The sequence below is a fragment of the Oncorhynchus kisutch genome, linkage group LG21 (genome assembly GCF_002021735.2).
Source record: "Oncorhynchus kisutch isolate 150728-3 linkage group LG21, Okis_V2, whole genome shotgun sequence".
In the NCBI taxonomy this organism is placed as follows: domain Eukaryota; kingdom Metazoa; phylum Chordata; class Actinopteri; order Salmoniformes; family Salmonidae; genus Oncorhynchus; species Oncorhynchus kisutch.
Genome location: NC_034194.2, coordinates 34798328 through 34823225, shown reverse-complemented (window position 1 = coordinate 34823225; position 24898 = coordinate 34798328). Strand labels below are relative to the sequence as shown.

Below are 24898 nucleotides of genomic sequence, written 5' to 3'. Positions count from 1 at the left end.
ATTGGAAAGCTGCCGCAGTCATCCCCCTCTTCAAAGGGGGAGACACTCTAGACCCAAACTGCTGCAGACCTATATCTATTCTACCCTGCCTTTCTAAATTCTTCGAAAGCCAAGTTAACAAATTACCGACCATTTCAAATCCCACCGTACCTTCTCTGCTATGCAATCTGGTTTCAGAGCTGGTCATGGGTGCACCTCAGCCACGCTCAAGATACTAAACAATATCATAACCGCCATCGATAAGAGAAATGACTGTGCAGCTGTATTCATCGACCTGGCTAAGGCTTTCGACTCTGTCAATCACAACATTCTTATTGGCAGACTCAAAATCCTTGGTTTCTCAAATGATTGCCTCGCCTGGTTCACCAACTACTTCTCTGATAGAGTTCAGTGTGTCAAATCGGAGGGCCTGTTGTCCGGACCTCTGGCAATCTCTATGGGAGTGCCACAGGGTTCAATTCTCGGGCCGACTCTCTTCTCTGTATACATCAATGATGTCGCTCTTGTTGCTGGTGATTCTTTGATCCACCTCTACGCAGATGACACCATTCTGTATACCTCTGGCCCTTCTTTGGACACTGTGTTAACTAACCTCTAGACGAGCTTCAATGTCTTACAACTCTCAATCCATGGCCTCCAACTGCTCTTGAAATGCAAGTAAAACTAAATGCATGCTCTTCAACCGATCGCTGCCCGCACCTGCCCTTCCATCCAGCATCACATCTCTGAACGGTTCTGACTGAGAATATGTGGACAACTACAAATACCTAGGTGTCTGGTTAGACAGTAAACTCTCCGTCCAGACTCACATTAAACATCTCCAGTCCAAAATTAAATCTAGAAACTGCTTCCTATTTCACAACAAAGCATCCTTCACTCATGCTGCCAAACATACCCTCGTAAAACTGACAATCTTACTGATCCTCGATTTCGGCGATGTCATTTACAAAATAGTCTCCAACACTCTACTCAACAAATTGGATGCAGTCTATCACAGTGCCATCCGTTTTGTCACCAAATCCCCATATACTACCCACCACTGCGACCTGTATGCTGTTGTTGGCTGGCCCTCGCTTCATATTCGACGCCAAACCCACTGGCTCCAGGTCATCTACAAGTCTCTGCTAGGTAAAGCCCTGCCTTATCTCAGCTCACTGGTCACCATAGCAGCACCCACCCATAGCACGCGCTCCAGAAGGTATATCTCACTGGTCACCCCCAAAGCCAATTCTTCCTTTGGCCGCCTTTCCTTCCAGTTCTCTGCTGCCGATGACTGGGACGTTCTGCAAAAATCACTAAAGCTGGAGACTCTTACCTCCCTCACTTGCACCAGCTGTCAGAATAGCTCACAGATCACTGCACCTGTACATAGCCCATCTGTAAATAGCCCATCCAATCTACCTCATCCCCATACTGTATTTATTTATCTTGCTCCTTTGCACCCCAGTGTCTCTACTTGCACATTCATCTTCTGCACATTCTACCATTCCAGTGTCTAATTGCTATATTGTAATTACTTCACCATCATGACCTATTTATTGCCTTTTCCTCCCTTATCCTACCTCATTTGCACATGCTGTGAATAGACATTTCTACTGTATTATTGATTGTATGTTTGTTTATTCCATGTGTAACTCTGTGTTGTTGTATGTGTCAATCTGCTTTACTTTATCTTGGCCAGGTCGCAGTTGCAAATGAGAACTTGTTCTCAACTAGCCTAGCTGGTTAAATAAATGTGAAAAAAAAAAAAAATGAAAAGGACCCCTAAATAGAGAGGACATGAGCAGCTTTTAGTGTTCCTGAGTTTAAGGTGGCAGTGACAAAAAGAGCAACGGATCATATATCTGTTTACACAATGGAGTTGTTGGCCATACTATTGGCTGCAGTGTGTGTGGAGGAGGTGAGGCCAGACAGGGTAGTCATCTCCTCTGACTTATGTGCTGCACTGATTCATTTGTACAGTTTACATTCATTTGTGTCACAGAGCAGACAGGATCTATTGTATGAGGTTTTGCAGTGCTTGTATAGGGTGAAACAGATGGGGATATTTGTGATGTTCCTCTGGGTTCCAGCTCATGTGGGAGTAGAGGGGAATGAGTAACTGAGGATAGCTTCATATTATTTTTAGATTTTTATAAAGCATTTGACACAGTAGAGCATCAGTTTCTCTTCCACTCCCTTGAGAGACTTGGCTTTGGGGATTTGTTCTGTAAGGCTATTAAGACTCTCTATGCAAATGGTAACAGCTCTATCAAATTGAAATATGGCACCTCACCTAGATTTGAGTTAAAGAGAGGAATTAGGCAAGGTTGTCCTATCTCTCTGCACCTGTTTTTATTAATCACCCAACTTCTTGCAAATTCTTTAAATAATAGTCCTGTACAAGGTATTTCCATAGCTGGTAAAGAAATTATTATAAGCCAGCTGGCTGACGATACTACACTTTTTCTGAAAGACGCTAACCAAATTCCCATATCAATCAATGTGATACAATGCTTTTCCAAAGCATCTGGTCTATATCTTAACATTAATAAATGTGAACTCATGGCTGTCAAAGATTGTGTGACACCTTCATATTATGGTATTCCAGTAAAAGAAGAACTTACATATTTAGGCAGAACCATTACAAAGGATCAGAAGTCTAGAGGCGTACTAAATTTTAACCCTCTTATTAAAAAACCCCAGAAGAAACTAAATCAATGGCTACAGAGGGACTTATCTTTAAAAGGTAGAGTCCTAATAACCAAGGCTGAAGGTATCTCTAGACTAACATATGGAGCTCTATCTTTATATCTTGACCGTAAAATAAGCAAGGAGATAGACCAGATGGTTTTCAACTTTCTTTGGAGAAACCGTACCCATTACATTAGGAAAACTGTTGTAATGAACACTTATGAGAATGGTGGACAGAATTTTCTGGAATTTACTACTTTAAATAATACTTTTAAAATCAATTGGATAAAAAAATTCCTAAGAAGACCCACTTCTATCTTGAATTTTATTCCTCATCATGTCTTCTCTACTTTTGGTGGCCTTAACTTCATGTTGTTTTGCAATTATAATATTGACAAAGTTCCAGTGAAACTTTCTGCTTTTCATCCGCAGGTTTTCTTGTCATGGTCCTTAATTTATAAACACACATTTTCTCCACACAGATATTATATATGGAATAATCGGGATATATTGTATAAAAATACCTCTCTGTTTTTAGAATATTGGTTCCGAAATAATATCCTATTGGTGAGCCAACTGGTAAATGCAGAGGGTCTTTTACTCAGTTATAAAGAATTCTTATCACTTTACAAGGTCCCTGTAACACCTAAAGATTTTGCAATTGTTTTAGATGCCATTCCCTCAGGTGTTGCTATGTTATTCAGGAGCATGTCAAAACCTGACCCTCAGAGCCTACCTTCTGTTGACCCTGTTGACTCATCAGTAGGAAAGATTTGTTTCTCTTTTGGTCCATACAACAACAGAGCGATACGATCCTTGTTTCAGCAGGATGTTGTATCTATACCTTATGTCATGCCTTATTGGAATGGATTTATTGATAATATCTGTTGGAAAAAAGTTTGGATGTTGCCGCACACATACCTACTTTTAACAAAATTAAGGAAGTTTCTTTTAAAATTATTCATAAATATTATCCTGCCAACTACTATATGAAGAAGTTTAAGGAAAACATCAACTCAAATTGCTCCTTTTGTAATGACCACCCAGAAACAGTTGTGCATCTTTTTTGGCATTGTATGCACGTAAGAAAACTGTGACAAGACATCAGTAGGTTTATAATTGAACACATGTATGAAGATTTTACACTATTGTGGAGAGATGTACTGTTTGGATTCTTTACATACAATAGAAATAAGCGGAATCATTTTAATGTAATTAATTTCATTTTTCTTTTGGCCAAATTTCATATACACAAATGTAAATTTACAAACAGAAAACCACATTTTCGTACCCTACAAAAAGAAATTGAACTGTATTTTAAGACGGTTAAATGCTCTACTAACAAAAAAAGCTGTTAGAATTGTAAGTATATGCATGTCCCTTAAGGTCCTTGTGTAATTGTAATGTGATATTGTACCCCCTAGCTCGATTGTCTATTGTTTGTAATCTATGTATGCTTGTGTTCCCTCATGTGCTTTATGTATTGATTTGATATTAATAAAAAAATATATAAAAAAAATAATTAAAAAAAAAGTAGAGGGGAATGAGGAAGTGGATATTATTGCCAAGCAGGCTCTTAATCATCCTAATGTTGAGATGGAATTGTCCATCAGTAAAACAGAAGCCAAGGAATTAATAAGAACAGTCGTTAAAAATAAGTGGCAAGAGTTGTGGAACAGGGAGAGTAAGGGAAGACAACTGTATTATAGTTGTGGAACAGGGAGAGTAAGGGAAGACAACTGTATAAGAGTTGTGGAACAGGGAGAGTAAGGGAAGACAACTGTATAAGAGTTGTGGAACAGGGAGAGTAAGGGAAGACAACTGTATAAGAGTTGTGGAACAGGGAGAGTAAGGGAAGACAACTGTATAAGAGTTGTGGAACAGGGAGAGTAAGGGAAGACAACGGTATAAGAGTTGTGGAACAGGGAGAGTAAGGGAAGACAACTGTATAAGAGTTGTGGAACAGGGAGAGTAAGGGAAGACAACTGTATAAGATCCAGGAAAAGGTGGGGGCAGGGAGGTCCTCAGGCTGAGAGAGAAGGCCAGGAAAGTGTCATCACAAGGCTGAGACTGGGACACAGAAGGCCAGTCTCTGGTTCACACTCCAGTCCAGTTGGAGGCGGTAATGCACCATAAAGTTGGTTGCCAACCGCCATATAAAATCCACAGAAGTAGTAGAAGAAGAAGAAGTAGTAGAAGAAGTAGTAGAAGAAGAAGAAGAAGAAGTAGTTTACAATTCCCATAATTCATAGAGGCAAAATGGCTGACACCAGAGAAAAGGGACTTCAAGATTACAGAAAAAGATTACTTGAACATAAAGAGATTGATGGACGTTTAAAAGAGTGTAAGTGATATATGTGCGAGTCTTTGTCAATATTTCAGAGTAATACACATAAAAGGGGTTATCGAACTAAAATAACCAACATGACCAGTTAGCTAATCGGTTGTTGGCTAACTCGCATTGTCATGCAGTAGAGTCGGTCATAGAAATGAATGGTCTTGACAACCGGCGTTAGCAAAATGCTAGCTACCAAAACAGCTACAGTTAACCGTATATTGAAGTGTATTCGCTGTGCTTCGCAAGCTATTTAACCAGCTATTTGCCAAGACCGCTAGAAAACAATAGTAGTTAGAATTTATCTTGAACGTTAAAACAATAACAAAGGATCAGCTAACGTTAACTAACTAGTTAGCACAGCCCTACCTTCTAGCTAAAGTTAACTAGCTTGCTAACGTTACATAGCTTGATTTCATACTTGTATCCTGTGTTTTCAGTGAGGGAACAGCTCAAGGAACAGACAAAACAATATGAAAAATCTGAAAATGACCTGAAGGCCTTACAAAGTGTTGGTCAGGTAAAATTGTGAATTCACACACCATGATTTATTGATCGGCAATAGTGTACTAAAATTGTCTCCGCATCATAACGGATTTTAACTGCAACTTCTTGTAATACTTATGCAGATTGTTGGTGAAGTGCTCAAACAGCTGACAGAGGAGAAATGTAAGTTGTAACATTGCAATCGTCCTACGACTCATTATATACCTAGGTCATATACGTCTGACCCTTCGGCATTACATATTATGTCATGTTCATCCTCTTCCTGTCTTCAGTCATTGTCAAGGCAACCAATGGCCCTCGCTATGTTGTTGGCTGCCGCAGACAAGTAAGTCTTGAGCCATGACGTACCCTTGTATCATCAGCATTTATTTACTTTCAGTGAGTGTCAGTATCACCTCTCCATGATTGTAATGGAGCTCATCTAACTGTCATTTTCACACAGCTGGATAAATCGCAGCTCAAACCAGGCACAAGAGTGGCCCTGGACATGACCACCCTCACCATTATGAGGTAGGCACTGTACACGCACGCATGCTCAAAACCACAACACACACACACAGCGTGTGAGCAACTGTCGATTCAGTCTACTGAAACAAAATGTTCCAAGTAAAAGGTATGTCAGCCTTAAATGTTGCTGCTGATGGCAGTTAACATGTCCCTTCCCCACCTCAGATATCTGCCCAGAGAGGTGGACCCCTTGGTGTACAACATGTCCCATGAAGACCCAGGCAGCATCTCTTACTCAGAGATCGGGGGCTTGGCCGAGCAGATCCGTGAACTGAGAGAGGTACTTATACTACATCCTACAGTATACTTATGATATTCTTAGAAAATGGTGGTACGTGTTTTTCCTGAGCCAGTCAGGTTTTCTATATGACCTTCCCCCTGTGTTCCAGGTGATTGAGCTGCCCCTGACCAACCCTGAGCTATTCCTGAGGGTGGGGATTATCCCTCCAAAGGGCTGCCTGCTCTACGGACCTCCAGGTAAGTCACTATCTAGCAGGATTTCTGAATCTCAAGTGTTTCCTTGATTTCTCATGTCTTTGATTCCTTCACCTACCTCTCAAAACACATTGGATGAGAAGATCTAAGGTCCCGCCCCTCGCACCTTCTCCTCCAATGTCTTTTGAGAAGGAGGTCAAGGAATAAAGGGTGTGGTGAATCACGGAAAGACTTGAGATTCACCCTGAATAATGCAAATAAGTTACGTCACTGAGGTCCTGAGGGTTTATTCATAGATTTTCTTTATGCACTTTTGATTAGGCACCGGAAAGACTCTTCTGGCCAGAGCGGTGGCCAGTCAGATGGACTGTAACTTCCTCAAGGTGACTTGTAGGCTACACTTTGTTTAACTCTACTGGCCTTTCTGACTCTTCACCATTCTTTGAAAAACTTGGCTGACACTGTGTCCCCCTGTGGCAGGTTGTGTCCAGCTCCATTGTAGATAAGTACATTGGAGAGAGCGCCAGGCTCATCAGGGAGATGTTCAACTATGCCAGGGACCACCAGCCCTGCATCATTTTTATGGATGAGATAGACGCCATCGGTGAGCATCCTGAGCTGTAGCCTGGCCCCAGATCAGTTTGCACTGTATAGCCAACTGCTATGGTCATTGTCAACCAGTAGGCTATACAGCACAAACAGTTCTGGGACCAGGCTAAACATTCTGAACCCTGATGCCATATCTATTCATTCTCCCTTTGCTCAGCATTGTGTGCAGTGTCTGGGAACTGGGAGTGTGTTGTAAGTGAAATACTTGTTTTTCTCTCCAAGGTGGCCGAAGGTTCTCAGAGGGCACGTCAGCTGACAGAGAGATCCAGAGGACTCTGATGGAGGTAAAATGAGCGACCATAACACTTAGATATGTTACATAGAATTGATATTGTTCAACAAACGTTGCTTTCTATGACTGATGGTTCAATAAAACATTTATTTGGGGAAAGACCTGGTTCTGTGGCTTGGTCCGTATAGTATATATTGTGGGGATGTTGAAGATAAGACAACTCAATGACGTGTAGCTTGCAGTAAGCTTGACTGGCATTTCAATAAGCGAAGGGTATTACTGTAAGGTGTTTAACATTATTAGGATCCATGGCAGATAATCCTCGCTGAATTGGATTTTCACCGTCTTATCTCTGTGTGCACCCAGCTGCTGAACCAAATGGACGGCTTTGACACCCTGCACAGAGTCAAGATGATCATGGCCACCAACCGGCCTGACACCCTGGACCCCGCGCTGCTGCGTCCCGGCAGACTGGACCGAAAGATCCGTAGGTTCTTCCTCATCTCTCTGTCCATCATCATTACCCAGTGTGCTTCATACTTACTCATCATATTATAATATATGCCGTTAAGTAGACTTAGTCATGCTTCATAAATTTTTCACATGGGTGCCGCCGGGACGCGAACCCACAATCCTGACGTTGCATGGGCCATGCTGAACCAACTGAGCCATACAGTACCTTATCCCCTTTGGGACATAGGGTCACAATGATCTCCCTCCACTTCCTTCTTTTTACACCCAGATAGGAACACATGTAAATCTCTATGGTATGAATAGAGTGACGTGGTTATTTCTACTGTTCCAACAGATGTTGAGCTGCCCAATGAACAGGCCCGTTTGGACATCCTGAAGATCCACTCTGGCCCCATCACCAAACACGGAGAGATAGGTGTGTTGATTTGAACACAGCTGGGACATATTAGGTTTAAGTCATGTTTTAGACTTCTGATACGGTTTCCTTTGAACAAATGTTGGCTTTCTTTCTTTGCAGATTACGAAGCGATCGTGAAGCTTTCGGATGGCTTCAACGGAGCCGATTTGAGAAATGTCTGCACTGAAGCAGGTAGCTGTCATGACTAACTCGTACATTATCAGTTTAGCTTGACAAAAACAGTGATTTTTTTCTTGAATCCAACCGCATTTTGATCTGCCTAAGTCTGGTCTCTTTCGGTCTCCCAGGTATGTTTGCAATCCGTACCGATCACGAGTACGTCACTCAAGAGGATTTCATGAAGGCGGTTCGCAAGGTGGCCGATTCGAAGAAGCTTGAATCCAAGCTGGACTACAAGCCCATATAAATTCCTATATCTTTATTTCTATATGTGAACGTGAGGAGGTTTGCTGTTGGGGCGTTCTCACCAGTAAAACCATTTTTTTTTTTTGCCAAGTTGTATGATGCAGAAAAGTTTCTTGGGGGGGGGGGGGGAGTGGATTAGGGATCTGTTGTTATCAGATAACCATTTCTATAGAGTTGCCAAGAAGTGACCTCAGAACAGCTACAGATATGGGACCAGCATACGTTGTCTCTACCCTCTCGTAGTGTTACATTTCTGCCCAGTATTTAGGATTATATTAACGAGACAATAAATACTGTTGCCATTGAAGCGGCTGTATCTGTAAAAGCATACAAAAGGAGTATGCCATATTAAAAACTTTATCATACTGATCACTGTTATGCTGTTTTTTACCTCGATAAAGCTGTGATGTCGGGTTTGGCTTCTTCGCCAATTTCCAAAAAATGTCCGATCAATGCTCAGGAGAAGAAGAAAAACAACTTAATGTATGGTATATTGATAATAAATAAAATACATCTATACATTACACATAAAAACAAATAGTAGGTTTTCCATATCTACATACATTGTTTACAAACCGATCAAGGAATAGTTTACAACACAACTATCAACGTGATAAAATGTATATGCTCACAGCCCTACAACAGTTTGAAATGTCCAATAGATGACTTTGGCGTAAAACCATATCACATCCATTCTATGATAGACACTGATTCCCATGAAACGGTACTATTATATCTGTATTGGACCAGTACCTATAGTGATCATGCACATCCTGGCCACCATACAGCTACTCTAATGACATTGACCTGCTACATCACAGTTCATTCTTCCTCATCTTCCTCCCCCATAGGGGAATTGTGGAACAGGGCAAACGACTCCAATACGAAAGCTCTGCATATGGGGCAGTGTTGGAAGTGATGGACACAGCCGTCACACACACAGGCGTGCCTGCAGGGTAGCAGAACACGGTTAACAGGTGCATTCTGACACACAACACAGTCTTTGGCTTTTCCCTCCTGTGACCACTCCTCTTCATCTTCCATTCCTGGTGTCTTCTCTTCCTCCTTTCCATGTTCTCTTTCCTGTCGTTCTGGTGGTATCTCTGTGCTAGGGGCGGGGTCAGTCGCCCCTGACAACCCCATGCTCTCAGCTGACATAAAGAGTGACTGGAGGAGGAAACAGACAACAGTTACCATTGCATTTATGAGAATGTCAACTGCCAGCATCAGACTTGCTCTTAACAGCTAACAATTTATTTTAATATCTACAATAGCATACCACTAAGAAAGCAATGTATTGGCCTGCATTCTAAGTGGAAAGCTAGTATGGATAATGGAACACAATGAAATATCAGAAGAAGGTAATGACAGGCTACTGTAATCTCACTGAGCCCTTGCCCACTTCATAGAAACATATATTCCTGTTTCAATGGGACTGGATGAATAAAGAAACAAAGCTATACCTTTAACTCATACATGTTCCCTTGTGCCGTGAGGAGGTATTGAAACAGGATCCGTGCCGACAGGCTGTATTTGTCATCTGGAACATGGACTACGGTGACACTGGCGGCCTGAGAGAGAGCAACCATGAGGGATAATGAGTGTCACATCTAGGACAACACCCACGCAGAGAAGGTACCGTTAAACTTACTGAGCACACCTTCTACCGGGGTGTTTATTGTTTTCATTTATTTTCCTTCATTATGTTCCCCTAACCCTGCCACCCCTCTCCTAACTGGAGTCAACTAATGGACAACAACATTTAGGCTTCTACTTCCAGCTTACCCATGTTCAAGTGTTACCATGACAGTCATACTCACAATGTTGTATGTGTCCCTGGCTTCAGGCTCAGCCAGTGTGAGGAGAGCCACCAGGGGATAACGTTCCCGTGGCAAATGACCAAAATCGGTGATCCTCAGTTCAGCTGGCATCTCGCTGTAGTGCTCCTCTCTGTTCTCTCCACTGATACTGAGGCTTTGGTTAAGGGGTGAAATACATGATGAAACTGAACTGAAAGACATGAATTTGCCTTGCATGTATTCCATCCATCCTCAATCTTAGTGTAACATCTAAATATCACGATGATTAAATATCATGATATATCATAATACATCAATGAAACTTGCGATATATCATAAAGGATAAACATAACATGAGAGAATAATATCTTCTAGAACCTGAATATCAAATCGGACCATCACATGTAGAAAAAGTACTAATAATACTAAACTAAGGAAGCAACAATGACACAGATTATCAGATTATAGCCCCTGGGAAGGATACTGGAAACTTTGGCAGTGGTGGTACTGGAAGTGCAGGGCTTCCTGGAACTGTTGTGGTGTGCTGAGCCTGCTGGGGCCATGTTGGTGGGTCTGTAGCGCCCCCTGGAGGGCATGGACACCACAACCCCAGTAACAGCTCAGCACACAGGGCTCCAGGCAGCATGGACGCAGGGACACACCCTCTGAAAGGAGAAAAATAATGAATGATTCATTGTTGATTGAATAAGGCCCGATGGGGTGTGGTATACGGCCAATATACCACGGCTAAGGGATGTTCTTAAGACTGACGCAACACGGAGTGTCTGGATACAGCCCTTAGCCATAGTATATTGGTCATATACCACAAACCCCCAAGGTGCCTTATTGCTATTATAAACTGCCTGGGAACAGGGGCTGTGGTGGGGGCAGAACGACAGATTTGTACCTTGTCAGCTCTGGGGTTTGAACTCGCAACCTTCCGGTTACTAGTCCAACGCTCTAACCACTAGGCTACCCTGCCGCCCCATATAACACTATACTATATGGGCCCGATTCCCCCGAAAGTACATTGAAATAGCTTTTTGGACCTGGAGGGTTAATCTGGGTGCAGGAATCTTGCCCGATGTGTTGTGTGTTGCATTATAACTGTCCTTGTATGCTCTCTTACCAGTCACAGAGGCCACCCCAGAGGTCCCCATCTCCAGGGCAAAGGGGTTGGTCACCTGAACCATCCTCTTCTCTGGGACAGGCAAGACTGACTCAGTCTCATCAGAGCTACGGAGAATCACTGGGACATCGAAACCAAACCTATGGGGGGACGAGGTGGAACAGCACAGAAGATTTGAATGGAGATATTCCATTATGTTGTCTGTATAAGAGATCAGACGAGATTTTCGAAGTAGCCTACATAACAACTTGACAAATTGATATTGCATGCACACCATTTTTTTTAATAAAAGTTTATATCATCTCATTTCTGGGGATGATATATAATAATAAAAAAACGCTCTCAAATAGCCAACCTCATGAAAAGTATGACAATTTGTGTAGAACATTATAAATTAAATTTAAAATTCTGCCAACCACTTCAATGTTATCATAAATAAAGTAGCAGAAACAGTGCAGAAAAGTGAACATTACAGTTCACTTCAGAGGCAATGTCACCATGTTCCAGTTTCCGGAGTCCCATGTTTATCCAACGCCACAATGTTTCATTTTCTCGCGTGCCGAACATTGCGTCACTGTATTTTTGTCACGTGAGATGTCAATGTAGCAATAATGCTGTGCTGTCAAACGATCAACGCCTTTTGCCATCTTTATTACAGCGAAAGAGAGGAGGAATTTGACTTTACTGAACAGAATATAAACATGACTGACTTCTAAATGTCGGCACAGATACGACAGATAGCTAGCAACGTTATATGTAGGTTAAAATAAGCCCTTCATTTAATAACCATATCCTAATGTTGTTGTCAAGGCAATTTGATAAACCTACCAGCCGAGGACCATGGCGGCGGTAACAACGAAACATAAGGATATGACACTAATGTAAAATAAAGGAGAATATTCATACAACATAACTAGAAACACGGCTGCCATTTTTAATCTGGCTAACGATAAATAAACCGATTTATGATCAAACCCGTGGATAAAAAATACATTCGTATCCTCCATAGCAGGCACTTCCGTCACTACGGTGTCCTGTGTACATACCCTCATGCGCATTTTTTCGCGCATTTGGGAGGAGCACTTAGCCGACCATCTGTAGTAAGCAAACCGCAGATAGGAGGGCGAATACAATAGGTGAACAGATAGCCTCCCCAGAGTCCCACTTTGTTCCTGCCAGTAGTCTTTCAATCATTTCAAAAAGTCTAAATTTCGGTAGCCCAGTTCTGGGAGAGTGGATGAACCGGCGCACAGATGGTGGCATTTGTGGTAATAAGCAAGGTGAAGGTTTTGAAACCGTTAGTCCTGGACCTATCTATGACAAACCATTAGGTAAGCAAAAGGCACAGAAATAAGGTTGAGGACGTAGGCTAGACTATATTGTTTATTTGGACAATAGGCTGTTTTTTTGTCAAGTCATGAGCAATTTTAAGGACATAAAGTCGACCTCCTGTCAACTGAGCTCGGATAATAATTCCGTGAGCAGCAATGACTGGGATATGGCCAATGATGTGTTTGTGACCTGCTACGAGGACCCGATGGGAGAGAATATACACGGGGAGATGGACTCGGTCCAGTCCGGCTTGGAAATACACCTGCCTCCGCTGCTACTAGGCGATCACCGTTTATCTCAGGACAGCATGCTATTGGGCCTAGTGGAGGAAGCTTACTCGGGCTATCATCCTCTCCCCGACTCGGGGACAGACTATTTGGATATCACAAACGACCTGAACTACACCGAAAGTGATGGGAATGTGACTACAAAGAAACGTAACCGCTCCACCAGTTCCAGGCACCGCGGGGAGGTCGTCACCGAGCTGGGACCAGAGGAAGTGCGATGGTTCTACAAAGAGGACAAGAGAACATGGAAGCCATTTGTTGGACACGACTCTTTGAAAATTGAAGTAATTTACCGCAAATTATGTGAACTAAATCCCTGCAAGGTCAAATGTCGGAGTCCCACCACCGAACAAGAGGAAGCCAGTGATTCGGCCACGGGTTCCGAACCCCAACTGGAAGTTGTGGCACACGGGGGAGCTGTTCAAGCAGAGACGGCGACAGGGGACGCAGAGGTTGGAGGGGACAGAGAATCGGCGAAAGATGAACTCGACCTGGATTCCATAAGTGTAAACGTTGAGGCTGTTTGCGTCAGAGGTGGTCTCTACGAAGTGGACGTCAAAGACAAAGAATGTTACCCCGTCTACTGGAACCGTGAGTAGCCTATTCTTATCACTATAGACGATTCTTCTCTCCCTCACTGTTTGTCATGTTAATCCTGATTATATCACAAGTCTGCCATAACAGTCCCAAACCTGTCAGAGCACAGATTGAGCAACTGATACTGCCCATTCAATAGAGTTGCACCGACATCACCATAACCACAGTGTAATCCCTCTGTATGTCCACAGAGCAGGACCGTATTGCCGTGATGAGGGGTCAGTGGTTCGTCGACGGCACGTGGCTTCCCCTTGAGGAAGACGAGAGTGACCTCATCGAGCTGGAGCACCTTGCCCGTTTCAGGGGGCACCAGACGAGGGAGACCTACGAGGCCACCATTGAAGTGGTGACCACCACAGTGGACAACAAGGATGGTAAAGTGGATGGACTCAATGGCAAGTGGGACATGGGCGTGCCGCCGTGTGGGGCGTCAGTTGTGACCGTGTCGATGAAGGGTGTATGTGAAGGATATGGATGAACACACACCCCACTGGTTCTGCACCCAAAAACAAACACTTTGAATAAAGAAAGAACAAAACATAGCTAGAACATTGCACATGGCTACGCAAAATATATTCTGCTCCCAAGTGCTTTCATTGTCCCTGTACCTAACGACAGACAACACTGGCTACTGTTCAGCACTACAGTAAGTGAGTCACTGTACTGTGTGTAGGCTGTCTTTCTGTACTGTCAAACCATTTAGGCCAGCGTCACAAAGAAAGCTTTGGTCAGCTGACCTCGTTTTAGCCGAGCTCCGTCGGAACCAGGTGGACATTCAGAGGTTCACCTGAACGTGAATACAAACTGTCATAGTCAAAATGGAAGGAAAAATGGCAGATTGACGACATACATGACAGCTGTGTCATGTTCATTAGGATACGCCTTAGGAACATGTTTTAAAGCAAAAGAAAATCAAGCCATTCTTATTGGACAAGTTCATATCTGTTTGGGACCATTTTCTTCCATGTAGTAACTACTGAACACGACTACTGTTTAAGTGCGTGCAAGTGGGACTTCTCCAAACGTCACTGGAGACATAATTCACATGAACGGAATGAAGTCAATAGGTCTGTGTTAATTACTGCTCCTCGTCTTCCTCCAGCAATCCACAGTTTGAAACTGAGCCGAAGCCACGTGGACTGGCACAGTGTGGACGAGGTGTATCTCTACAGTGATGCCACCACCTCCAAGATCGCACGCACTGTCACCCAGAGACTGGGCTTCTCCAAAGGTTTGTATCCCCACTGACATGAATTAGGAATCCTCTGTGTTTCACTGCCTACAATATGGTGTGTAACACCTTACTTAAAATCTGTAGGTACGATGCATCCTATTATGGTTCTAATGTATTGTAAGACTTTTCATAAGCATGTATGAACCCCTTGTAATGTCTCATCATCTCATAACGATCCTGACTAAGAACTAGCAGTCTTTTGTGGGATTTGCTCAAATACTTTGTTTTGGTACTCTACTTAACTGTACAGTTACAGTAGGCTAATCAAGTTCAAGTTTTTATTTATACTAATTATAGCGTTCAATACAAAGTGACATCCATGCGCAACAACATATGAAATAGATAGGATGACAACAACAAAACATGTAAAAACATCCAGCAATTTATTGAGTGACTCATTATTGAGCAGAGAACGGGTGATCTTTTGTACCATTCAGTTGTCAACTCTGGTATAATGTTGTCAGTTAGTTTTCTCCAGTGGGTCTTCCTGCTCTTCCCTGTTTACCCTGTACTCTTGTATATGGTAAAAGAGCTGGTTTAATTCCTCCTCAGCTGGCAGTAGTGGGACACGTCTCCATCGGGGCTATGTGGAGGAGGCAGCGCCCGAGGACACTCCGCCCGAAACAACACACATCGTCTTTGTGGTGCACGGGATTGGCCAGAAGATGGACCAGGGCCGCATCATTAGGAACACAAGCATGTGAGTTACAGGAACAAGGAACTCAGTGACGATATGGTATAAAACTCTCTCAGACCCTGTCAACGGGTTTTATATAATCTAATATGTTCATAATATAGTAATATTATGGGGAAAGTGAGCAGAGTATGAGAAAGTATACCAAACATTGGAAGATTAAATCTAAGGTTCTCACGGAACCATTGTTAATGAGCAATTATTATCACCTACAGCACCAGTCAAACGTTTGGACACACCTACTCATTCAAGGACTTTCTTTATTTTGACTATTTTCTACATTGTAGAATAATTAGTGAAGACATCAAAACTATGAAATAACACATATGGAATCATGTAGTAACCGAAAAAGTGTTCAACAAATCAAAATATATTTTATACTTCTTCAAAGTAGCCATCCTTTTCCTTGATGACAGCTTTGCACACTCTTGGCATTCTGTCAACCTGCTTCATGTGGTAGTCACAAACTGTATGTTTAGCATTTTGATGCATTAATAATGCATGTATAATGCTTCACAAAGTGGGTATTCATAGGAAATATTACCAAATATTCTTGGTGATATATTTTTTCTTAATGTGGATCTGTGTCTGTGCCATTACTCGTCTATAGGATGAGGGAGGCTGCTAGAAAGATGGAGGAGAAGCATTTCTCAGATCGTTCCACAGGACACGTGGAGTTCCTTCCTGTGGAGTGGAGGTCCAAACTGTGCCTGGATGGAGGTATGTGTGGCCACACCCACTTTGTGACCTATTTAACTCCTATGTGGTCAAAACGCTGTCTGTGGTAGCATAGATTGAACACCTAAGTGGTGGAAACGCTGTCTGTGGTAGCATAGATTGAACACCTAAGTGGTGGAAACGCTGTTTGTGGTAGCATAGATTGAACACCTAAGTGGTGGAAACGCTGTTTGTGGTAGCATAGGTTGAACACCTAAGTGGTGGAAACGCTGTCTGTGGTAGCATAGATTGAACACCTAAGTGGTGGAAACGCTGTCTGTGGTAGCATAGATTGAACACCTAAGTGGTGGAAACGCTGTCTGTGGTAGCATAGATTGAACACCTAAGTGGTGGAAACGCTGTCTGTGGTAGCATAGATTGCAGTGTGTGGTGTCTGTTTTTATCATGTGAGTAACATTGTATGTGCTTGTGTAATATTTTTCCACATCTACTTTAGACCTCACTTTCAATTTGTTCTAAGAGGTAAATGCAGTAACAGCTGTTGTTGTTGTGTAATGAAGACAAACAACTTAACCTGTGAACCCACTGGTCTGTTTGTGATTTAGCCGTAACGCATGCCAACAATAAAACAGTTGTTTACTGTACATGCTGTATTCACCAGACGGGTTGAAATGTGTTCTTTGTTGATGACTTTGTGTGTGTGTGTGTGATGGTTGTAGACACGGTGGACTCCATCACTCCAGACAAGGTTCGTGGACTCAGGGATATGCTCAACAGCAGTGCCATGGACATCATGTACTACACCAGCCCTCTGTACAGAGACGAGGTGAGATCCTCACACACACATATACACACAAACACACACACTTATCATGTGTTGCATTGAACAGTCCCTCACAGAAAGCACTCTCAGCCACACACAAAATCTAACTGGTCCCACTGTTTGTCTCTGTAGATCACTAAGGGTTTAACTCAGGAGCTGAATCGTCTCTACAGCCTCTTCTGCATGCGGAACCCTGAGTTTGGGGAGAGTGGCAAGGTGTCCATCGTGTCCCACTCCCTGGGTTGTGTCATAACCTTCGACATCATGACAGGCTGGGATCCGGTACGCTTCCATCATGAAGAACTATGGGCCGACCCCGAGGAGATGCAAGAGCGCTGGCCAAGCTGTCAGGGGCGTCAACTACAAGAGGAGATGAGACTCACACGACTCAGGTCGGTAGACACTCACTAGCCAGGGTCATATTCATTAGGCACCAAACGGATGAACACGACACCGTGGTCACCCAGTCGACCACTATAATTTGTCCCCAGTGTTAAATGTTTACGTTAATTTATAGTTGTGTGATAATGTTGTGTTGCATTCATGTCTAAAAGGTTACGAGATTTGGAAAATCAGTTTGCTGGGTTGCAATCCCCGTCATCTGAAGGCTCTTCTTCAGCCTTGAAATTTAAGGTGACATATTCTTTATTCCATTCCTTCTCATTGTCGTGACAGACCTCCTGAGCTGGGAATGAACCCTTTGTCATCCTCTGATGTTCTCTGCGCCGTTTATTTGCTTCTAGGTGGAGAACTTTTTCTGCATGGGTTCTCCCCTTGCCGTGTTCTTGGCGTTACGAGGGATCCGACCGGGTAACAACGTGACTCAGGATCACATCTTACCCAAATCCATCTGCCAACGTCTCTTCAACGTCTTTCATCCTACCGACCCTGTGGTGAGCCAACCAACTGAACCAACTGAGTCACTCAGTCATGCAGTCAGTCACTGATGGTGTACTGTAGTATACTGTACCTATAAAGGATTGGAAGATGAAAGGGGAAGAGCTATGGTAGAGGCTCAGCTGACATTTCCGCCTCCAGAATCATATCAAGCGGCAAGCTAGCTAGCCTAGCAAGATTTGGTTCTGGGTTCCAGTATCGATATTGCTGATGGCATGATGGATTTGCTTAATGATGCCTATGGCTGTATTTTCAGGCTTACCGATTGGAGCCGCTGATCTTAAAGAACTACAGTAACATTTCACCTGTCCAAATACACTGGTGAGTAGTGGATTTAATATGTTATTTTGAATATACTAGTTCACAGTCAGCGCACACACACACACACACACACACACACACACACACACACACACACACACACACACACACACACACACACACACAAACACAGATTGGTGGCAGAGCAGCACCCCTGGAGCAGTGTTGTATGAATCAGGAATTTCCATGTTTGTGAATGACATGTATATATTGTGACCGGGTTCTACAGGTATAACACATGTAGTCCGACACCGTACGACCAGATCCGTCCCACGCTGCTCAACCCTGCACTGAAGGAGAGAGCATCCATCTCGGACACGGAGAGCCTCCCCAGCCCCTGTACCTCCCCCCCTCAGACCCGAAGACACTACGGAGAGTCCATCACAAATCTGGGGAAAGCCAGCATTATGGGTGAGAGAGGGGGGAGGAAGGGAGAGAGGGGGGAGGAAGGGAGAGAGAGGGGGGAGGAAGGGGGAGACATAGGGATTGCTGTGACAGGTTATTTTTTATCTCCTTTCTATTTAGACTTTACTGTTCGTAGTGGAGAGAGTGGGCTGTTAGGTCGTAGTGGAGAGAGTGGGCTGTTAGGTCGTAGTGGAGAGAGTGGGCTGTTAGGTCGTAGTGGAGACAGTGGGCTGTTAGCTCGTAGTGGAGACAGTGGGCTGTTAGGTCGTAGTGGAGACAGTGGGCTGTTAGGTCGTAGTGGAGACAGTGGGCTGTTAGGTCGTAGTGGAGACAGTGGGCTGTTAGGTCGTAGTGGAGACAGTGGGCTGTTAGGCCGTAGTGGGGACAGTGGGCTGTTAGGCCGTAGTGGGGACAGTGGGCTGTTAGGCCGTAGTGGGGAGAGTGGGCTGTTAGGCCGTAGTGGGGAGAGTGGGCTGTTAGGCCGTAGTGGGGAGAGTGGGCTGTTAGGCCGTAGTGGGGAGAGTGGGCTGTTAGGCCGTAGTGGGGAGAGTGGGCTGTTAGGCCGTAGTGGGGAGAGTGGGCTGTTAGGCCGTAGTGGGGAGAGTGGGCTGTTAGGTCGTAGTGGGGAGAGTGGGCTGTTAGGTCGTAGTGGGGAGAGTGGGCTGGTAGGTCGTAGTGGGGAGAGTGGGCTGTTTGGGTTCAGTCAAGGACAGACCCACCCACATACACAAAAGTATGTGAACACACCTTCAAATTAATGGATTGGGCTATTTCAGCCACACCCGTTGCTGACAGGTGTATTATATCGAGCACACATCCATGCAATCTCCATAGACAAACATCGGCAGTAGAATGGCCTTACTGAAGAGCTCAATGACTTTCAACGTGGTACCGTCATAGGATGCCACCTTTCCAACAAGTCAGTTCGTCAAATTTCTGCCCTGCTAGAGCTGCCCCAGTCAACTGTAAATGCTGTCATTGTGAAGTGGAAATGTCTAGGAGCAACAAAGGCTCCGCCTCGGGCCCACTGAGTGTTGAAGAGCGTAGTGCGTAAAAATGGTCTGTCCTCGGGTGCAAAGCCTGCCACCATTGAACTCTGGAGCAGTGGAAACGCGTTCTCTGGAGTGATGAATCATGCTTTACCATCTGGCAGTCCGACGGACTAATCTAGGTTTGGCGGATGCCAGACCATTTCTGTGCTTCCAACTTTGTTGCAACAGTTTGGGTAAGGCCTTTTCCTTTTCAGCATGACAAAGCCCCTGTGCACAAAGCGAGGTCCTTACAGAAATGGTTTGTCGATCGGTGTGGAACAACTTGACTGGCCTGCACAGAGCCCTCACCTCAACCCCATTGAACACCTTTGGGATGAATTGGAATGCCGACTGCAAACCAGGCCTATTCGCCCAACATCAGTGCCCGACCTCACTAATGCTCTTGTGGCTAAATGGAAGCAAGTCCCCACAGAAATGTTCCAACATCTAGTGAAAAGCCTCCCCAGAAGAGTCAAGGCTTTTATAGCAGTCAAGGGGGGGACCGACTCCATATTAATGCCCAGGAGTTCAGAATGAGATGTTCGACGAGCAGGTGTCCACATACTTTTGTATATATGTCATTTTGTGGAAAGATGTAATTTGATCTCGCTGAAACAGAAGTAGCTTGCATAGCTGAATCACTGTCCAGAAAACACAGCCTCAACAAATCAAGGGAGAGCAATTAAGTCTTATCACAGGGATTGACACTAGAGGACCTCTGATTCCTATACTTCCTTTATTCAGGATTAGATCATATTTTTTTAAAGAACACTTTGCAGTGTAGGACCAAATCTAAGGTAATTATTTGTAGATGCGTGGGTGTGCTATGTACAATTGAAATGTTATTGTGTTTTCCTGCCTATATCTGTGAGGACACATTAGTTGATTGATATGTGTTGTCCTGTGCTGTGCTGCTCAATGTGACTGTGTGTGCGTGTGCGTGTTTGTGTGTTTGTGTGTGTCTGTCTGTCTTTGAGTTTCGCTGTGTTCTCCATGTCGGCAGGTGCGGCCAGTCTCGGGAAAGGCATTGGCGGGATCTTCTTCTCCCGCTTCTCACGCTCAAGTGGTCAGGTGGGAAACGTGGAGGAGGAGCCTTCCGATTCGGAGGGCGGGGTCTTGGAGGTGGATAACGCCATATCAGGAGAGGAGGGTGTGGCTACGGAGTTAGAGAAGTTACCTGTAGTAGAGGAGACAAGGGAAATAGAGTCGTCCATATCTCGGTCCAACTCAGCTATCCTGGACAACACCACATGTACGTATCAGGGATGGAAATCAAGCTAGCCCGTGGCTAGTACTTTTCAGACCAGGCTAGTAGAAAATGTGTCCAACCAGCCCAACGGTTAGTGAAATGTTGTCTTTTCAATTATCGCATGGCACAGATTTTGGCCCTGGGCTGGGAAAGATTGCAGTCTATTAGCCTGGCTGGTCAGTGCCCTAAGTCCTTAAAGACATACTTTGGCAACTACTAAGTATTTTTTAAACGTCCTGCTTTGGGCTGGATGTGTCAATGTGTAGTTCATACTGTACATGCATCATCTATGAGCAGAATTACTGTCTTACCTCAATTAGCCACAAAGTGCTTTAACAGTAACCCGGCAATACAACCAAGAAGCCAGAGCACAGTGGCCCGGAAAACCTCCTTGGAATGAAGACCTCTAGAAACTCTGCCCTGTAACATAACCAAACCTGTATCATAATGAGGAAATGTAGAAACTCTACCCTGTAACATAACCAAACCTGTATCATAATGAGGAAATGTAGAAACTCTGCCCTGTAACATAACCAAACCTGTATCATAATGAGGAAATGTAGAAACTCTGCCCTGTAACATAACCAGACCTGTATCATAATGAGGAAATGTAGAAACTCTGCCCTGTAACATAACCAAACCTGTATCATAATGAGGAAATGTAGAAACTCTACCCTGTAACATAACTAAACCCGTATCATAATGAGGAAATGTAGAAACTCTGCCCTGTAACATAACCAAACCTGTATCATAATGAGGAAATGTAGAAACTCTGCCCTGTAACATAACCAGACCTGTATCATAATGAGGAAATGTAGAAACTCTGCCCTGTAACATAACCAGACCTGTATCATAATGAGGAAATGTAGAAACTCTGCCCTGTAACATAACCAAAAGTACAAACTCAAGCTAAATCAAGTGTTAGTATATAAAGTGTTTAAAAAACCCAGGTATGCTCCGTCATATTGTTATGGGAAACCAGCAGTGAACTTTACTATGTCCTTTTCCTCTTCTCTTTTCTAATTCTGTTTGGTTACAGTATCTATGGCTAGTATTACAAGTGTTTGTTTTAACTCTGTCTTTCTTTGTGTTACAGTGGAGTTGGAGAGGCGCATTGACTTTGAGCTGCGAGAAGGCATGGTGGAGAGCCGCTATTGGTCGGCGGTGACCTCTCACACAGCCTATTGGTGTTCACACGACGTGGCACTGTTTCTTCTCACCTTCATGTATAGACAGGGGTATCCCACTCAGCTCTCTGAGGATAACCCAGAGTTATCCTAACCCACAGCCAAAACACACACACACACACACACACACACAGAGACATACACACACACACACACACACACAGAGAGAGAGACACAGAGACACGCACACACACAGAGGGAGACACACACACACTATTTTTCCCTTTCCCTCAACACATATAATAGTATCCCAGTGTACACACAAAGATTTGCGACCAGACCGATTAGACATAACTGTGTATCAGAGACCACTTCACAGCCTGTGGCCAGCCTGTGGTCATCCCGTCAAAGACCGTACCCTTTACCCTATGGTCCTAATAGTGACTGTTCCTCATATACCCACCCTGTGGGTTTATTGAAGACTTTACCCCCCAGGCACACACCAACCTCAACAAAGACTGTTCCTCTTTCCTGTGACTAAATGATGCCTCTAGGACCAAGCATCTGTCAGTGTTAATTATCTTGGACTTGGCATTGACTGTTGGTGTCGGACACAGCTTTGAGTGGGTTTGTGTGACTCCTGAAACTGTAGCCATGCCTCTAGCCCAACCTCTCCTCTCACAACTCCCAGCATCAACACTCATTTAGATGTTTAGCCTGTTGAGAGCGTTACATCCAAATCCATCCCTCAGAACATTGAAACCCATTTGGTTTCATCATTTGATTTCAACCCGTTAGGTGGATCAAAGTGGATTGTTGCAGAAGGTTTGAAGTAGCCTGGTTAAACATAGTTTTTTCCGTTCAGTCTGGTTTGACCAGGCTAGGGTTAATGCTGCTTGGATGAGGTCATTGGACCTGAGCATGTGGTAGAGTAAATAGAATGTAGCTCTATAGACTACCTGTACTGCTACGATGATGATATGTTGAGGTACCATGTTTACACTAACTAACTAACTGAACATTTCTATAAGGGATGATGGAAAGATGCTAATGTTGAGTAGACAACTTGAGCAAAGTTGCCAAATACAGTTATTTGCTTATGTCTCATAACCTAATGGCAGGTTCGGTCTCTTGGCTGATCCATCCATCAGAAGACCACAGAATTGTTTTAGTTCTGCTGTGAATTGTCTTGATCCAACAGAGCACTACTATATCCGTTTGTACTACTAACGCTGACATGTTGCACATAACGCAGTAACTTTCTAGTCAGGCAACAAACAGACAACATATCAGTAAAACAAGAGGAACACAGGCATGAAGGACCCATGCAACATGTTTTATTTACATCCAAGTAACTCAAGAGAATTGCATTGGAGAGGACAGGATAATAAACTGTACTAATACAATATACTTTATTAGAATCAATAATGATGTGGGTCAAAATGAAAACATAGCATGCAGTATGTACATAGACAGGGAGGTATATGCTTTGCTTGGGCTCCAGAGTGGAGCAGCGGTCTAAGGCACTGCATCTCAAGTGCAAGACCTGACACTACAGTCCCTGGTTTGAATCCAGGCTGAATCCCATCCGGCCGTGATTGGGAGTCCCATAGGGTGCCGCACAATTGGCCCAGCGTTGTCCAAGACTGGCCGTCATTGTAAATAAGAATTTGTTCTTAATTAACTGACTTGCCTAGTTAAATAAAGGTAAAAAAATAAAATAAAATCTTGCTTTTAGTGAGGGATTACAGCATGCAGGCTCATTTGTTAAAAGCTTTTAGCAAAGTAATTACACTAACATCGAATGACATCACTTACATCAGATCTCTGCCAGAATATAGCTTGCCATCACTTACATCAGATCTCTGCCAGAATATAGCTTGCCATCACTTACATCAGATCTCTGCCAGAATATAGCTTGCCATCACTTACATCAGATCTCTGCCAGAATATAGCTTGCCATCACTTACATCAGATCTCTGCCAGAATATAGCTTGCCATCACTTACATCAGATCTCTGCCAGAATATAGCTTGCCATCACTTACATCAGATCTCTGCCAGAATATAGCTTGCCATCACTTACATCAGATCTCTGCCAGAATATAGCTTGCCATCACTTACATCAGATCTCTGCCAGAATATAGCTTGCCATCACTTACATCAGATCTCTGCCAGAATATAGCTTGCCATCACTTGCATCAGATCTCTGCCAGAATATAGCTTGTCATCACTTACATCAGATCTCTGCCAGAATATAGCTTGCCATCACTTACATCAGATCTCTGCCAGAATATAGCTTGCCATCACTTACATCAGATCTCTGCCAGAATATAGCTTGCCATCACTTACATCAGATCTCTGCCAGAATATAGCTTGCCATCACTTACATCAGATCTCTGCAGGAATATAGCTTGCCATCACTTACATCAGATCTCTGCCAGAATATAGCTTGCCATCACTTACATCAGATCTCTGCCAGAATATAGCTTGCCATCATTTACATCAGATCTCTGCCAGAATATAGCTTGCCATCACTTACATCAGATCTCTGCCAGAATATAGCTTGCCATCACTTACATCAGATCTCTGCCAGAATATAGCTTGCCATCACTTACATCAGATCTCTGCCAGAATATAGCTTGCCATCACTTACATCAGATCTCTGCCAGAATATAGCTTGCCATCACTTACATCAGATC

The 24898-nt window shown here is 43.7% G+C and overlaps 3 protein-coding genes across 7 annotated transcripts; 2 read left to right on the top strand and 1 right to left on the bottom strand.

Annotated features, from left to right (window-relative positions):
* The first annotated feature begins 4838 nt into the window (after positions 1–4838).
* LOC109866355 (26S proteasome regulatory subunit 10B-like) lies at positions 4839–8964 on the top strand. The gene is made up of 14 exons (XM_020454996.2): positions 4839–5017; positions 5449–5528; positions 5638–5677; positions 5788–5840; positions 5958–6025; positions 6188–6302; positions 6412–6499; positions 6779–6840; positions 6938–7061; positions 7289–7350; positions 7665–7785; positions 8107–8187; positions 8290–8361; positions 8478–8964. The coding sequence occupies exons 1-14, from the start codon at positions 4933–4935 to the stop codon at positions 8594–8596; spliced, it is 1170 nt and encodes a 389-aa protein (XP_020310585.1). The 5' UTR covers positions 4839–4932; the 3' UTR covers positions 8597–8964.
* A 93-nt stretch (positions 8965–9057) lies between these two features.
* LOC109866356 (cell growth regulator with RING finger domain protein 1) lies at positions 9058–12574 on the bottom strand. 4 transcript variants are annotated; one of them, XM_031800423.1, is made up of 7 exons: positions 12352–12544; positions 11997–12170; positions 11524–11663; positions 10879–11059; positions 10416–10563; positions 10059–10166; positions 9058–9762 (listed from the first exon to the last, which is right to left on the bottom strand). In XM_031800423.1, exons 3-7 carry the CDS (start codon positions 11585–11587, stop codon positions 9418–9420), a joined length of 846 nt encoding a protein of 281 aa, XP_031656283.1. In that variant the 5' UTR covers positions 11588–11663; positions 11997–12170; positions 12352–12544; the 3' UTR covers positions 9058–9417. The 4 variants fall into 4 exon arrangements, with proteins under 4 accessions (XP_031656283.1, XP_020310587.1, XP_020310586.1 ...); XM_020454998.2 differs by having other exon boundaries at positions 11524–12170; positions 12352–12574; XM_020454997.2 differs by lacking the exon at positions 11997–12170 and having other exon boundaries at positions 12352–12574.
* Positions 12571–23626, top strand: LOC109866354 (phospholipase DDHD1-like). Of its 2 annotated transcripts, none has more exons than XM_020454993.2 (13): positions 12571–13733; positions 13931–14113; positions 14842–14970; positions 15526–15673; positions 16278–16387; positions 17065–17171; positions 17301–17560; positions 17723–17801; positions 17912–18061; positions 18322–18386; positions 18616–18797; positions 20826–21074; positions 22168–23626. In XM_020454993.2, the coding sequence occupies exons 1-13, from the start codon at positions 12941–12943 to the stop codon at positions 22350–22352; spliced, it is 2640 nt and encodes an 879-aa protein (XP_020310582.1). In that variant the 5' UTR covers positions 12571–12940; the 3' UTR covers positions 22353–23626. The 2 variants fall into 2 exon arrangements, with proteins under 2 accessions (XP_020310582.1, XP_020310581.1); XM_020454992.2 differs by having other exon boundaries at positions 13931–14134.
* Positions 23627–24898: the final 1272 nt, after the last annotated feature.

Excerpts from the sequence above, each read along its gene's own strand:
- LOC109866354 (XM_020454992.2), top strand. The coding sequence starts at position 12,941 with ATGAGCAATTTTAAGGACATAAAGTCGACCTCCTGTCAACTGAGCTCG. Across the intron at positions 14,135-14,841 it reads TAAAGTGGATGGACTCAATG|CAATCCACAGTTTGAAACTG; the intron begins GCAAGTGGGACA and ends GTCTTCCTCCAG. Across the intron at positions 14,971-15,525 it reads GAGACTGGGCTTCTCCAAAG|CTGGCAGTAGTGGGACACGT; the intron begins GTTTGTATCCCC and ends ATTCCTCCTCAG.
- LOC109866355 (XM_020454996.2), top strand. The coding sequence starts at position 4,933 with ATGGCTGACACCAGAGAAAAGGGACTTCAAGATTACAGAAAAAGATTA. Across the intron at positions 7,351-7,664 it reads TCCAGAGGACTCTGATGGAG|CTGCTGAACCAAATGGACGG; the intron begins GTAAAATGAGCG and ends GTGTGCACCCAG. Across the intron at positions 8,362-8,477 it reads AAATGTCTGCACTGAAGCAG|GTATGTTTGCAATCCGTACC; the intron begins GTAGCTGTCATG and ends TCGGTCTCCCAG.
- LOC109866356 (XM_020454997.2), bottom strand. The coding sequence starts at position 12,530 with ATGGAGGATACGAATGTATTTTTTATCCACGGGTTTGATCATAAATCG. Across the intron at positions 11,664-12,351 it reads GCCGCCATGGTCCTCGGCTG|GTTTGGTTTCGATGTCCCAG; the intron begins GTAGGTTTATCA and ends GTCCCCCCATAG. Across the intron at positions 10,564-10,878 it reads CACCACTGCCAAAGTTTCCA|TATCAGTGGAGAGAACAGAG; the intron begins GTATCCTTCCCA and ends CCAAAGCCTCAG.